A 16,639-nucleotide genomic window follows, 5' to 3' on the forward strand; every position below is an offset into this window, starting at 1 on the left:
CAGTTGTTCTCTGCCAAGGTATTGTTTTACTCCTCACCTCCTTTAGGTCTTGGTCTTTTTTCAAGGGTCACCTTCTTAGCAAGGACTTCCCTAATCACCTCCTCTTATTTCAAATGACAACTTGCACCTTCACTCTAACACTCACTATCCCACTGTTCTACTTCATGTTTTTCTGCAACATGCTATGTATATTACTTACGTGTTTATTGCCTGTCTACCTCTAGTAGGACGAAAGCACCAAGAAAGCAAGCAATTTTTTTTAACTGAATCCCAGCACCTAGAAAATTGTCTGGCCCAGAGAATGCATTCAATAAATATTTGTGGACCAAGTGATTTAGTATTCATTTTTATTCCTTCATAGTGCCTACCATGTATCAGGTTTCTAGGTGATGGGAAGGTTATAGTCAAGAAGACACAATCCCTTTCCTCGTATATGCTGTATTCTAGTGAGGGAGACAAACAAATAAGCAATAAATCTATATAATATCAAACAGTATAAGTGCGGTAAAAAATATCAAAAGGGATAAGAAATGGGGAGAAATGGGGATGCAAAGGACAGGCTATTTTAGACAGGTATTTAGACAGAAATATATTTATGCCTGGTCAAAGTGAGGAAGTAAACTCTAGAAGGATCTAGTGGAAAAACATTTGGGGAGGGGGAGTCTGCAGAGAGAAATTAGCTTGACAGGGAGCAAAACGAAGGATAAAACAGTTATGAGATAAGACAAAGAAGTGAGCAAGGACCAAACTGTATAGAGCCGTAAAGATCATTATAGATGTTGGATTTTATTTGCAGTGCAACCAGACACCATTAGAAGAATTTATGCAAAACAATGACATGTATCTGTTTTAAGTTTAAAAAGTTAAGCCTGAGCACTGAGAAAATGGATTTCAGGGAGACAATAGTGGAAGCAAGGAGAACAGATTGGAGGCTATCCCAATGGCTCATGCAAGAACTGACAGTGAACACTGGATAAGAGTGGCAACTATGAAGGTGGAAAAAGCAATCAGATTCAGGATGTATTCTGTAGGTATAATCCACTGGGCTTACTGATGGACTGCATGTAAAGAGTGAGGAAAAGAGAAGACTCAAGAATCTTGAAGTTTTGGTAGTATACTTCGGTGGATGCTGATAACATTTACTGGCATGAGCAAGACAGAAACATGTTTGAAGCAAGAACATTAAGAGCTCTGCACTAGATCTGTCCAGTTTGAGAAGCCCATTTGATAGCCAAGTAGAGATGTCAAACCAATATATGGGTTACTTGAAGCTTACCATAAAGACCAGAGACAAAGGGAGAAAAGGTTAAGATAACCTAGGAAAAAAATTACAGATTAAAAAAAGGACCAGAAACCTGAATCAAGCAAAACCAAAACATCACATATAATAATATTATGGCAGAGGTGTGCAAAGGGTATCTGTGAGAGCACCTAAGCCAGCCAGTAATGGACAGATCAGGAAAAGTTTTTTGACTTGAAAGTGTAGTGTATAAGGTGAGTTTTAAAGGATATGGAGTAAATATCCAGGCAACAGGGAAAAGGACAGTCAAGAAGTAAAGTTAAAGATTTTGGTGAGAGACTAAGAAATGAGGAGAGTCGGAAAAAAAAACTTGGATGTTCTAAAGGTGTCACCAACTAAGAAAATACAGGAGAGGAGACAAGTTTATCAGGAGAAAGAGGTGGAGAAGGAAAGAGCCAGCATCAAACACAATACTGAAACTTAACTTTTGAAATAATGTTACCAGAATTAATAAGAAGCACATACATGTTTCCTCCTTTCTATCTCATAACCTTACATCTACAAAGTCCCAAGAAAATCTATGTAATAGCCGGCATGAAGAAAAAGTGAAGGCACAGACAGAGCAGAAATTACATCTGAGAGACTAAAGCAGCATGAGGTTTACATTCAATATCATTTCAAATTAATTCCACCTCAGCCATTCCTCTAGAAAATAAAAAACAGAGAATCAGCACTTTTAACTTTAGGGTCCATAAAATCACACTGTTAACACCTTTGAAGGACTATGGTGAATATATCAACAAAACAAATTATCTTAAACATGAATTAACATCCCTGAAACAATCAGATTTCCTTAAATACTCTAAGGTGCCCATATGAATTTGCCTGTCTATTCAATTTATATTTTTAATCCTGAAGATTTCATTATTAGCACACACTACTGCTAATAAATCTTTTCCATAAATATAAAATTTCTTCTCACACCTTCAACCTTCTACAATAGCTATGAATTAATTAATATGGGGGTAATTGAGTGAAAAATTAAACCTAAGAGTATATTAAATGATAAAACATTACCTTTTTAAATGAAATAATCCATAATCATGCTCTGCAAGAAACATCATTGTTCTGACACATGTGAGTAAACAGTTGTAGCTGCTCTCAGAGTTAGCTAGCACAGCTAGTAGACAGTCACAGATTGAGGTCATCAATTCTTTGTTTGGTAGAGAATTGGAGAGCTGCTCTACTTCAGAAGTAGAACCTTCAGAAGAGTTTGGCAAAATAAGTGCAATGTCCTGTGAAGGAGAAGAGGAATAGGAAAAAATAATTTTTAAAAGCAATTATCATCATCTCTTAGCATTTTTATTTCAGAAACACATAGCATTTAATACTTAGTAATTAACACATGGAAATAGTTACACACCTACCCTAAACATATATTCAAACACATTAAGAACAAAGGAGTCATATTGCCCTCTTGTAAAAGTTAATACAAGAATACATACCTAAAGAAATTAAGACTAAATATTTTACTTTACAATATTCTTATTTTTAAAAGAACATCTCTTAAAAATTTTCCTTCTGTATTGCACTAAGTATAGGTTTGTAATCTCAACCGGTTAACTAAAGTACTTTTGGTATTAAAATATTTTAGATCACTGTATTACACATTCAATTCAATATTTTTAAATTTACTTAAAAATCATTCAGAGAAATGAATTTTAATAAATATATCTATATTTGATTTTAAAGCATCACAAAAAGGGATGAAGCAAATAAACATTTGAACACAATCTTCCAACTACATATCTTCCTCTTGCTTTTATATATATTTAAAATTCAAGTTTTTCAATATTAAGCAAGTTTAGCCAACAATAACTAAAAATTCCCACTACTCTTTTTATAGAAGTGTATTTTACAGGAACATTTTTAGGTATGTTTCATCGCCTTTAATAACTTCAACACATTGAAACTAGTATTCAACTTAAGTTAAAACTATAAAACTAGAATCAGAAGGGAAAGGTAATAATTGAGGCCAAGAATATCTAAAGCAGCTGGGATACTACTATAGTGTTCTTCAGGAGTCATAAAAGCTAATGTGGATTATATAATAAACACCAGTCAAATGGACATTTTGATGTATATGAACTTAAAATATTCTTTCTACCAGTGCCAATCTACTTTCCACCGGGTCCCCTTTTCAGGAAAACAAGTAATACAAACTGAGTTTTTGTTAGCTAGAAGTTGATAATCTTCCAACATGGGAACCTATTAAAAATGTTCTGCCTGAAAAAAAAAATCACACGTGAAGATTAGAGAGCAGAGGCATTTTGACAAGCTAGGATGTGATTAGGCATAAAACTCTACAAAGGTCCCAATCACAATAAGCTTCCAAAATTAAAACAATTCTCACTAAATCACGGAATTATAAAGTGGAAGTCAGTAACAAAGACAGCAGGGAGAAATACTACTACTTTTAGTCAGCAGCTACAAACACAGTAGTCTGAAAAACACTGAAACTGTAGTAGCCTGTGATGCCTTCAAAAACTGTCCTAACAGAATTATTTCTGAGCCATAAAAAATAAAACCTTAATGGTGTTTGTAACAACACAGATGGGACCTAGAGGGCAAAATGCTAAGTGACAAAAGTCAGACAGAGAGACAAATACTCTATGATTTCACTTATATGTGGAATCAAAAAAATAAATAAAGGAACAAACAAAACAGAAACAAACTCATCAGATACAGAAAACATTTTGATGGTTGCTGGATGGAAGGGGGAGTTTGGGTGATGGGTGAAAAAAGGGAAGGAATTAAGATGTACAAATTGCCAGCTATAATAATAGTCATGGGATATAAAGTATAGCATACGGTATATAGCCAATAATATTGAAATGACTATGTATGGCTTTAGACTTCTCAGGGTGATGACTTCCTAAGTTTTATAAATACTTAATCACTGTGTTGTACACATGAAACTAATAATACTATGGCACATAAAGCAACTATCCAAGGATGCAATCTCATAAAAAAAAAAAGGCAAGTTCTTCAAAGAAATCTGTGAAGTACAAACCCAAACGAAGCTTTGAAGCACTAAACAATTTTATTGTTGGTTCCTAGTCAACTCACGTCCCTGAACAACAGCAGGAGCAATAAAACAGGTGATATCCTTGTTGACAGCTAAGAGTTACATTGACAGCTTTTAGACACACACAGGCATACACACATGCACACACAGAAGTTACAAAGTAACTGTAAATACCTGATCACAGAGAGACTGCAAAATGGATGTGATATATTCAACACACTGTTGGCGAATAACACTGTCTCCAGGAGACCGCACCAAAGCTAACAGATCCTGAAATATCTCTGCATATTTTTCATCACCTTTAATAGTTCCATTAATTAGATGCAAAATAGCTAATTTACAAGCTTTGTGTGAAGCCAGAGCATCAAGAAGAGCAAGCAACCTGGTGGTTTGGCTAGTATACTGTTTTTCTTTATCTTCTGAAGTGCTGAAATAAAATCAATACATTTAGAAAACAAAGTTCTTGATTTTAAGGCAATATTTAACTAATATTTATTTTTCAACACATATCAATTCAGAACAATCTCATATAAAACACTTAATTTCTTGGGTATAACAATTTTTCTGGAATTTTACAATTACTACATAATTTTATAAATTTGGCTTTTCAAAAATATATTTTCTCAAATCAAAGGACTTTATGGTTGGTTCATCTTTCAAATACATAAAATCAAGACCTTCAAGGTAATTTGCACATGAAATAATGAAATAAAATTTTCTGATTAAAAATAATCTATACTAATATATGTATAGGTGTGTGTATATGCATATGTGTATGTGTATATTTGTATGTATGTATCTTATCTGAGCTTTCTAAACCCTGGTTTATAAATTCTAAGTGAAAAAAAATGTGTCTGTGTCAAGAATAACTTAAAAAAAATTTATGCAAAATGAAAATATCACCCTAGCTGGGTGCCTCAGTTAGTTGGAACATCGGCCCACACACCAAAAAGGATGTGGGTTTGACCCCAGGTCAGGACATACACCTATGTTGCAGGTTCAGTCCCCAGTTAGGGCGCATACAAAAGGCAACCAATTGGTGTTTTTCTGTCTCCCTTCCTCTTTCTCTAAAATCAATAAACATATCCTCGGGTGAGGATTTAAAAAAAAAAGAAGAAAATACCTTTGCAAGTCTTCTACAATCAAATCCAACACAGTTCTCATAATCAGAAGTGCAGTTGGTGAGGCAAGGTCACATAATTGAACACAAATACGCCGTAACATATGTTGAATGGGCTGGCAGGTTGTGCCAGAGAAAGAGCGAACTATTTCTTGGAGCAACTTTGCGTGAACATGAAGGTGCATGCTCCACAATTTTCGGGTGTTGAGTGCCACTGATATATCATGTGGCTCAATAACCTGTTAAAAAAGTATAATGTATGTGTTCGTAGATTTTGAAATATTTATTTATAGTCACAAAAACTGTTCAGGAAGAATTGTTATGAAAAGAACATCTTTACTACATGCTGAAAACATTTAAGATGCTTAAAACATCTATTATACAATTAAACATTTGCTTGAATTCAATGCAACTAAAAAATATTGTTCTCAGGTTAGCAGTCAGTAGAGCAGAGTCCATTGGTGAAGCAACCTAGTTAATGACAAATTCTAACACAGGAGGAAAAAAAGGATTTAAAAATAACAAAAGTACAAGTATACATAACAGCATAATAAAATTCACATTAACAAAATTTTATTTAAAATATGACCCCATATTTCCTTAATGACCAACTTGCATCAGTTTTATCTCACCCTCACCCAGTTACTTTATGTCTTTTTTTAGGGGAAGGGGATGAGGGTTGTTTTTGTTTTTGTTTTAACAAAACCACTGGCTTTTAAAAAAGTGTTACTACAGTCATTTATAAGATTCATGTTATATGGAAGTGATACCTGAGTTGTTTGCATGGGCAATGGTAGAGGCAGCAGCTCTGAAAGGAGTATGAGTCCAGAAAAAAATCCTTCAGGAACCTTCAAGATTGAAGAAAGTACTTCTTTTAACATTAAAGACCAAGTATTATTGGCCAGAGTCTCTTCTGAAATTGTGAGTTTTTCATTAACTCCTTGTGTAAAAGTCAGCAAAATATCAATGATATCATTCTGAATTTTCTGTTCATCACTATCCAAACGACCTGAGAGGGGGATAGAGCACAGGAGCATGTGTAAAGTCACAAGTGCTGAAGGAACACGCATATCCTTAAACTCAAAGGAGCCACCTCTCAGGAGTTCCGTTAACATGGTTTTAAGAAGAGTGAGTGTGCAGCGAGCCATTGAAATAGTAGTAACTCTGTGAAGTGTAGTCCCCATGTTGACATGGAGCCTCCAAGGCTGAGTCAAAATACTGTTCAATTTTTGCAGAACCCGAATAAAGGTGTCCATTCCTTCAGCAGAAAAAAGCTGAATAACAGCAAGATTCCATTTGAGGTCTTTCTGTTGACCTTTATATAGGATAAGAGGAAAAGAAAAACTAATTACTTGTATGTTAATAATTAGTTAAGCTGTTTGAATATTTTATTTAATAAATGATATTCATACTAGGCTTAAAAATGATAGTTTTAAAAATACAGCATCCACATTACCTTCAACAGGGGGTGGTGGGCATGCCACATTACAGAGAACACGCAAGGCAGTGGTAAGGCCAACTCCTTCTGGAGTCATCAAATTATCGATATTCTTTAAAAATAAAAATAAACAAAAAATTGAATTTCTTAGTACCTATCGTATCAAGAGACAATTCCAGAGAGGGCATTAATTAAAAATATGAGTTTCAAGTTAAGTACTTACGGGTACGTCATTTAAAATTTCTTAACTAAATTTAAGAGGCTAATAAAGTTTACAAAGGCTATTTGGTCTTTGGCATGTTGTTACCATATATTATGTAAATAAAATTAATAATTGCAAAGTACAAGTATATTAAGAAGTACTAAAACAAAGGTAACATACAGAAATGTATGACACTCTCTGTATTAAAATTTTTGAATAGCTCCTTTTGGTATACTCTTTCTATACATACTCTCTCCCAACAATGAACCAATGACTCTGATTTTACAAAGCCCGAGGGGTAATAAACCTCTTTCAAAACTGAAGAAACAATAGGAAATGTTTCAGAACCACATAACATGCAATTTTTTAATAATGCAGATACCACAGAGTCTAGTTTTGATGGTCAGTTGGGGCATGGTTACAGGGGAAAAAATATATAGTTCCCTATGTCCTAGCACTTGCCCAATGCTATGCTTCCTGGCAACAAATAGTAATGCTTCAATTTCTTTCTTTCTTTTTTTTTTGTAGTTTTTACAGAGCAGCATATAGATGGTTTTTAAAAACGTAGAAGAAACATTTTAAAATGGTACTATTTCAACTTCTAAAACTCAGAGGAGAAACTAAAAATAAACTAATTCCTTTCCCTCATAGTTTTGGACCTTAGGTATCTTTTTCTCTGATTTCTTCCTTGTTGCCTTTTAATAATTCCACTAATTACATAAGGTAGCAGGGAGCCACAGAGTGAAGTTTCAGTCTTACCTTGACTGTTTTTAATATATCTTGGAATGAGAGTCACTTATAATAATAATAACAACTAATGAGATAAAGATTTACATAAAAATAAAAAATCTTTTAATTACAGCATCAAATTCAAATTTCTAGAACTGAACCTTTTAAAAACTGGGCCATCTGATATTTATTGGATACCTTATATATTCTCCTGACCACGCACGAGTATCCTGAACACATGACCATCTACATTTACAAGACATTACTATACTTCTGCTAAATGACAGACTGAATATAACTGAAAGCTATGGATGGTCATCTGAGGCACAGAGTAAGGAACAAAGAAGAATATAATGGTACCATGGGAGGTAAAAGTACTCTCAGGAGAGGTGGAGTAAAAAGATAAGGGCACACAAGTCAGTAAAGAAAACCCAAGCAGATAAACCCAAATGGTACTCTGTTGCTAGGTCAGAAGAGCAACAGATTAGACAATATACTACAGACATTTCAATTCCAAGACAAAGATGGTTTATCAGCACTCACACGCATACACACAGTTTATGTGTTAAATGAAAGATCACTCAAGGTCCATTCTGCGCCTCTAGTGTAAAACTTTTTATGCATCTGTGAGCACTTTTAGCCCTCAATGTGTATGTATACACATTGTATTAACTAAGAAGCAAAGAAAAATTTTTAAACTTCTAAAACTAGCAATGCAATGATTTTTAAAAATTTTAAAATATGTTTTTTGATTTTAGAGACAGAAAAAAACTCCAATGTGAGAAAGAAACACTGATTAGCTGCCTCTCAAACATGCCCTGACTGGGGATCAAACCCCAACCTATGTGCCCTGATCAGGAATCCAAACCCCAACATTTTGGTTTACAGGACAACACTCTAATCAACTAAGCCACATCAGCCAGGGCTAACAATGCAATGACTTGAATGAATTTTTTATTATGAATTACTTGAATTGTATATAAATTTTTCAACTGTAATATTATAAATTTTATGATTTTTCACCTTTTATGAATTTTTTTACCTTTTATGAATTATTTCAATGGCAGATTTGACTATCCCAAATTAACAAAAATAGAACTAGCCCCCACTGTAATTATATGGACTTGTCTCCATAATTTTCACCTAAAACTTTTATAGAAAATTCTTTTTCATTAACTGAAAACAACTGTATGTTACATTCTCATAGCATTTAACTTTAACTTTTGTGAATGTCATTAAAATGGTAGGTGATATTACTCTGATTTGAGAGAAAAAATAGAAAGAAATCTGGTATTGGAAAGCGGAAAGCAGAAAACAAGGGGTTGTGTGCATGTCCATTCATGTATATACATAACCACACACCCACCACCTACATTCATGTACCAATCTGTACTCACAAAGTCTAGGAAATCAAGCACTACACTTAACAATTACTGCATCTACACAAGTACTATTTCTACATACTACCATGTAGTTAAAAAAAACAGGCACTTTTAAGTTTTACTTACCTGTTTAACATATTCAATTAGGTTTGGAATGCAGTTAATTTCAAACCTAAGGTTTTTCAGAGGTTCAAGCCACTTGCCAAGTTCTTAAAAACAAAAAGAGTAATTTATAATAGAGTATTTAAAAAAAAAGCCTTTATAACAAAAGGAAACAAAGCTACTTTCCCAAAGAAAAACATTATCAGATACAAATTGATTTCAGTAATCTAAATTTCACATAGGTATAAACTTATGTCTAAGTCCTACTTTAAAATGGAATATAAGAAAGACAAATACCATATGATTTCACTCATATGTGAAATCTAATGAACAAACTGAACTAACAGGCAAAATAGAGAAAGACTCATAGATAGAGAGCAGGCTGACAGCTCTGGGCAAGGGGGATGGTTGGGGGCAAAGGTGGAGGAATCCAGCAAAGAAGAAAAAGGACTCACAGACACTGACAACAGTGTGGTGGTTGTGGGGGGAGGAGCTGGAAGGGGGTATAAGGGAGATAAATAGTAATGGAAAAAAATACAATTAAATAATGGCTTAAAAAAAAAAAAAAAAAAAAAAAAAAAACAACCAGCACTGGCTCCACTGATCACCCTGTGGCAGCAGCACATCCCAGGCCCCACAAAGAAAATTAAAATGAAATAAAATATAAATGCCCTACTATAATGATTTAGAAATAAGAAGTGATCACTCTTAGTATTTGGTTTCTGAAAAATTCAACATTTATATGTTCAAACAAGATAATATAATTAAATTGTTCTTGCAATATTAAAAAACTTTTTAATAAAACTACTTATAAACTAATAACAAAGGTTATTCACTTAATGCTGTTGCTACCTCCCAACTCTAAAAAAGCATGCACAAAATGTATTAATTTCTAACAGGATCAAACCTGTAGAGGGGGGACATTTACTGAGTGCCTTTGCCATTAACACGAACTTTAAATTCTTTTAAATTTGTCATTTTCCTAACTGCCTTTATAAAATTAAAAGTACACTACCACCCAAAATAATAACAGGAAACTTTGTTTATAAAACAAACACAAATGAAATATACCATTTACAACTGAACTCAAAATTCTCATACAAGCTATGACCAATACCTATCACCAAGTATATTTTTCCAAAAGCCTTCTTTTTTGTTTTTAAAGATTTTATTTATTTTTAGAGAGAGGGGAAGGGAGGGAGAAAGAGAGGGAGAGAAACATCATGTATGGTTGCCTCTCAAGCTACTGGTGACCTGGCCCGCATGCCCAGGCACGTGCCCTGACTGGGAATTGAACTGGAGATGCTTTGGTTTCCAGGCCAGCACTCAGTCCACTGAGTCACACCAGCCAGGGCTAAAAAAGGCTTCTATTATAAAAAGCAATATACCAATTTCAGACATTTTATAGGAATGGTTAAAGGAAAACTAAAAACAGTCATGTCTTCCTTGGTTCTACACTCCTCCATAAGGATTACAACTGTGTACATCTGAGTATTTTTCCTATACCTTTTAAAATGAACTCTTTCATATACTCTCATATAGAGTATGCTGCTCAAATGAAAAATAACCAAAATAAAATAATAAACAACTGTAATTAGATACCTTAAACTTTTCCAGACCATCCTCATAAGGCTTTCCATCAACTTCATTCCACATATTTATATACTTTAGAATATAATGTTCATATTCATTATTCTACACTTTCAAGAAATGTACTCGTGTTAATTAACCACAAATGGTAAAGTTGTGGCTAAGTTGTACTTACAGCAGTGTTGTACTTCGAAATACATATAGAGAAAAAGCACACACATGCAAACTACACACAAAACTGAACTTTTGAGGTCTTTAAACTACTTCTTCCATTTTTGATTAAGAACTTCAACTATCCACCAATTTCCATGACTTTCCAGAAAAAGGTACTTTCAGCAATTTCCTAAAAGTCTGTTTAAGAATACCATACAAAACACCTTCATAAAACGTACTTTCAGGGAATTAAAAATAGTATTACTAGGTATATTACCAAAATATACTAAAGCATTAATTATAGACATTCAGAGGTTTTTTTCCTTCACATACCATAAATGCTTAAAATAACTCAAGTTCCATACCTTGCAATTTAGCATTGTTTTCATCCGCCTTACAAAGCTTCAAGAGAGATGCTGCATGATGTTCTAGCATTTGGACATCACTAGAAGACTGAACCACCACCAAAATAAGTATGCATGCATAATTATAAGCCACTGACTTCTTGGACTTGGAATCACTGAAACAAAATAAGATTTTAAGTTTTTAGTACAAAAATAATTTTTCAGGAACAATTTTAAACATTTTTTTTCTACTTGGTTTTAAAGAGATCAAGGAATTTTACAATGACACCTGAGTAATTTCCTACAGATGATAAATCTTTCAAATTTTACCTCAATTCACTTAAAACCACTACTTAAAAGTATATAAACAGCACATGTATCACAATGGAAAGTGAAATTCTATTAAGATTAATTAACAAGTATGTTTCATTAGCAAAAAAACATAAAGAAGTACACTTCACTGGTCTCCTTTAAATTGTTTGCCCACTCTGGATAAATAGGAACAAATACAATAAGTCAATCTACTGCCATCATTATTTGGGATTCCACTACAGAGCTGATAAGATACAGCTTGACATAGAAACCAACGTTGTCTGCTTTTCACTAAAAAACACATCACTCAAGAAGTCATATCAAGACCCCACTACGAGGCCAGTTACCTAGATGCCTGCCTCTACTTTGTGTGACATGAGCCAGGAGCAGCATGTTATGTTTCTCTGTTCATATGTAAAACCTTTTGCCCTGCTGGACAGGCCTTTGAAATGAGTATTATTCTCAATCCCTCCCACCCAAAGTACTTCTGAAACCAGAACACCATGAATACTTTAGAGGCAGAAGACAGAAACATAGTTCTCATTACTCTTAAGATATATATTTCTGTGCCTTAGGATTCCCCTCCACACAAATTAGCAAATCAATGTTTGTCAACATCATGGGGAACCAGGAAGAAGCTGATAAAAGAGCCATTTCATTGCTTCACAGCCACATTTTCTATTTTTAGATTTGTCATTCTAATCCTTAAATCTGTAAGTTATATGTTATGAAAAAAGTAATTATAGTTTCTACTGTCAAGTAACACCTTGTAAACAACTAGCCCATTAATGATATAGTTTTCAAATATAATAGAAAATTTAATGAGTAAGTAGGAACTTACCCTAAGGCTTCTTTGGAATAGTACTCCATTAGAGTAATAAGACTTTGGAGATTTTTCTCAAGACTGAAAACATGGCCAACAGCTGATCTTCCCACAGGATTAAAAGTAATCAAATAAAGATTATGAAGGGTTCCCAAGAGATCTGAATGGTCAGTTTCTTCACTGGCTGTACAACGCTGAAAGTGGTTGAACAGTTCTGTAATACACTGCAATGTCTGTGTTGAGTCCTGTAGCCACAAGGCAAATGCATCATCAATAACACCATCAGACTGGAGACCTTCTTCTTCATCTTGATCATAAAGGTGACATAAAGCTCGGATCAACAAATTTGTTGCTTCATATTCTGACATAAAAAAGAGAAGACCTTTCTGTGACTGTGCAAGAAACTTTAAGACATCTTTTGTGGCTTGCAGTACACCAGGATGGGCACTTGTTACTGGAATTGACAGGAGCAAGGTAACCAACTCCAAGAAGTGGTGGCTGTGAAGATACCTGTAGAAAAATTGGTATATATTCAGTACAAAACATTCTTCATTTACTCAACAGTCATTAGACAGGAGAGGTAAATTTTTTAATGGCCATAACCCTCATCCTCAGCAATATACTGCTTTAACTAAAAACATAATGTGAGCTTTGGCTGGTGTGGCTCGGTGGAATGAGTGTCATCAGCCTGCGAACAGAAAATTCACTGGTTCAATTCCTACCCAGGGTACATGCCTGGGTTGTGGGCCAGGTCCCTGGTTGTGGGGGTGTGAGAGGAAACTAATCTATGTTTCTCTCCCTCTCTTTCTCCCTTCCTTCCCCTCTCTCTAAAAACAAATAAAATCTTAAGAAAAAAAAATCATAATGTGAGTAGCAAGTCTTCTCTCCACTGCACCAAACAAACGTGAAAAGCCTGTGAGGCTTTTTCCTAGCTAGCATTCAACAGATGTTGAACAAATAAGTGTTTCTTTCCAGGATAAACCCTGACTGTAAATTCTGGGGCTTTTTTACAGGATATTTATTAAATGCTTCTTTTTCACCGTAGTCCTAATTTACCCATGGGATATTTGAATCATTGTGTCTAGAAAAACATAGGACATATACTATAAAAAATATATATAATGTACTCAGATTTACTATAGGTAGCATATCTATATTAGTACCTCTAGAGAAAAAAATTTCAAATTATTAATTTTTACTGACTAGTTTACCATTTTTTAGCATACAGAGTAGTGGTAGAAAAAGTCTGAATTTACTCAACACCTCAAAACAGATACAACTGCTACTGAAACAAAGTCTTTCTTTTTAAAGATTTTTATTTATTCTTAGAGAAAGAGAGGGAGAAAGAGGACTTTTGATGTCTCAGAGAAACATCGATCGGCTGCCTCATGCACAATCCCCAACTAGGGACTTGGCCTGCAACCCAGTCATGTGCCCTGGCTGGGAAATGAACTTATGGGACCTTTTGGTTCACAGGCCAGTGCTCAATCCACTGAGCCACACCAGCCGGGGCACAAAGTCTTTTCACTGTCCTAAAAATACTCTACACTCCACCTATTCATGCCTTCGTCACCCCAAACCCCTAGCAATCACTGATCTTTTTTACTGTCTCCATAATTTTGCCTTTTCCAGAATGCTATTACAGTTAGAATCATACAGTATAAAATTGCCTCTTCAATCATACAATTAAGAAAATCCCTTGAATTTATTTATTAAAAATTGTGTATTTATTCTTACATGTTTAAACTTCAGTCACCTTCAAAGTACCATCCATTTGAGGCAATATACCTATCGAGATTTTTTTCCCACTGCTCAAAAGAGTTTTTGAACTTGTCAATTTTGATGCCTTCTGCCATTTTTTGTTTCACCTCTTCCACACATCAGCAAAATGATTCCCTTTCAGGACTTTTTTCATCCAGGGAAACAAAAAAAAAAAGTCACCAAAAAACAAAACCAAAAACAAACCTGCTTGGGAAGAGATCAGGTGAATGGGAAGCAGTCATGCATTTCTGGTCAAGAACTGCTGAACACTCAGCATGGTGTGGGCAGGTGTGCTCGTAAATCACCCATTATGAAATGGGTGAACGCAGTGAAAGAATCTTCAAACAAATTTCACTGAAGCTGAAGACAGCCTCTCACAACAATGCCAGCTGGTGGTACACCGATACAGGTGGGTTCCTAGAACACCAACCCAGTAGGGGAAGCCTCTACTACAAGGGGCCCACCCTCCAGAGGATAATTCCGGTTTTTCTTGGGCCCCTCTTCAAATTATTGCTTAAATTCAGGCTTCTACTTCATGACAGTAAATACCATTAGTAACATAACTACAAAGGCAAAAAGAACTCTCAGAAAGACAAAACTCCCTAATTACTATGCTCTAAAAAACATCATTAACCACTTCATTTAGAAAACAGTTAACATGGGAGGCCCCAGAGTATTTATTCTTAGAAAGGACTGCTTGCATGTTTGGCTCTTGGCTGGCATCTGGGAACTTGGATTTTGGGAGGGTTCCCACTGCCCACCTGATTAAGAATACTCTCTGTGCCTAAACTGTTTATGCAAATGATATGGAATTTACACTGAACATAAGCTTTCCTTCTGGGAATCTGGAATTCTGGTATATGTTATGTACTGGGTGTCTATGCAGCTATCCTCCAATTATAAGCTTGGATACTGAGATTCTAATAAGCTTCCTCAGTAAGCAACATTTCACACATGCTGTCACAATTTGTTTCTGAGGAATTAACTGGGTCCTATTTGACTACATTGGGAAAGGACTCTGGAAGCTTATCTAGTTCCCTAGGCTTCTTCTCCCTACATACTTTTGTCCTTGCTGACTATGATTTGTACCCTTTTGCTGTTTAATAAATCATAGTGGTGAGTACAACAGTGAGTCCTGTGAGTCCTCCTAGCAAATCTTGGGGGTGATCTTGGAGACCACAACCCAGAATATTAGAGCCTTGCCATCATTTCAAACCAATACTTCCAAAATGCAATTATGTCTCCTTTCAAAATTCATTCTCACTCCTATTTACCAGTTTCTGTCAATAAAACCACAGTTCCATAGTTACCCTAGCTAGCAACCTTAAAATATCTTTAGTTTTTTCTTTTAGCTAGCCAGGTCCAATCGCCAAGTCCTAGTAACTGCTCTTTTACAAATTCTCTCAATAGTAACACAGTAATATTGTCTTTCCTTTCCCTGTAAGTGCCACTTTATTAGGCCAAGTACTTAAGACAACACCTACTATCTAGAATCTTCAAATTGGCTTATCTACCTAATAACTCCAATTTCTTTTCCACTGCAATACATCTTGTAACATATCATCTTAGAACATGACTTCAATCATATCACATACTCAAGATCTTTCCACATTCTAAAAACAAAATCTAAATTCCTTAAGGCAGTATTCCAAACCCTTTATTTCCTAAAGTGTGATACCCAAACATACCTCCTCTAGTTATGGCGGGGGTGGGGGTGGGGGGAGATGACAGTATTTAACAGACGGTTAATTAATAGTTTCCCCTCAGTAACTATTTCAAAATATCACTATCCTACACTCACCACCCTCAATCATCCTCAGTGCACAGCTTTACCTCCTACTGTACTAAAAATGGTCAGTGAGAAGTGCCTTGGCTCCCTTACCACCTCCATACTATAACTGTACCCATATATGTATATTGACAAGGTTTCCTTTCTCTTATTCAAAGCCAAACCCCTACACTTGTACTCTTGACTTCATCTCCTACCAGATAACTGCTCTAGCAATTATCATCTCTTCTGTAAGAACTCAGACTAAGGACAGGTCTGTTTCAGCTAAAAATAGGAACAGGTAGGTCTTCTATAGTCTTTAGAGTAAACAAATACCCTATTTTCTGTTACTACGTTATGCCCCAAGTAAAGGTCAATTTAATCACAGATATAAGAAATAAAGTAATAAAAATAGTATTTCTCCATTAGTTAGAAAATTAGTTAGAGACAAAATGTCAAAACAAGTCTCAAAAATTAAAAGAAAATTTTAAAATCTCCTATAGGTGCTGATACTAATGGCAAAACTGTATCAACAGATAACTAGCGAGTTAGATGGCAGAAAGAGATACTAACTGAACCTTAAAGAT

General features: G+C 34.9%; 1 protein-coding gene across 2 annotated transcripts in view; it reads right to left on the minus strand.

Moving 5' to 3' along the window:
* VIRMA (vir like m6A methyltransferase associated) overlaps positions 1-16,639 on the minus strand; it is a 60,070-nt gene that overhangs the window by 10,878 nt on the left and 32,553 nt on the right. For both annotated transcript variants that reach the window (XM_028534037.2, XM_028534038.2), the window contains exons 9-16: positions 12,542-13,033; positions 11,410-11,564; positions 9,326-9,408; positions 6,905-6,998; positions 6,219-6,763; positions 5,452-5,687; positions 4,503-4,755; positions 2,318-2,535 (exon numbers count right to left, since the gene is read on the minus strand). In XM_028534037.2, the coding sequence (XP_028389838.1) occupies positions 2,318-2,535; positions 4,503-4,755; positions 5,452-5,687; positions 6,219-6,763; positions 6,905-6,998; positions 9,326-9,408; positions 11,410-11,564; positions 12,542-13,033 (2,076 nt within the window). The remainder of the gene's footprint in view (positions 1-2,317; positions 2,536-4,502; positions 4,756-5,451; positions 5,688-6,218; positions 6,764-6,904; positions 6,999-9,325; positions 9,409-11,409; positions 11,565-12,541; positions 13,034-16,639) is intronic.

Source organism: Phyllostomus discolor, chromosome 7 (genome assembly GCF_004126475.2).
Source record: "Phyllostomus discolor isolate MPI-MPIP mPhyDis1 chromosome 7, mPhyDis1.pri.v3, whole genome shotgun sequence".
Taxonomy (NCBI): Eukaryota; Metazoa; Chordata; class Mammalia; order Chiroptera; family Phyllostomidae; genus Phyllostomus; species Phyllostomus discolor.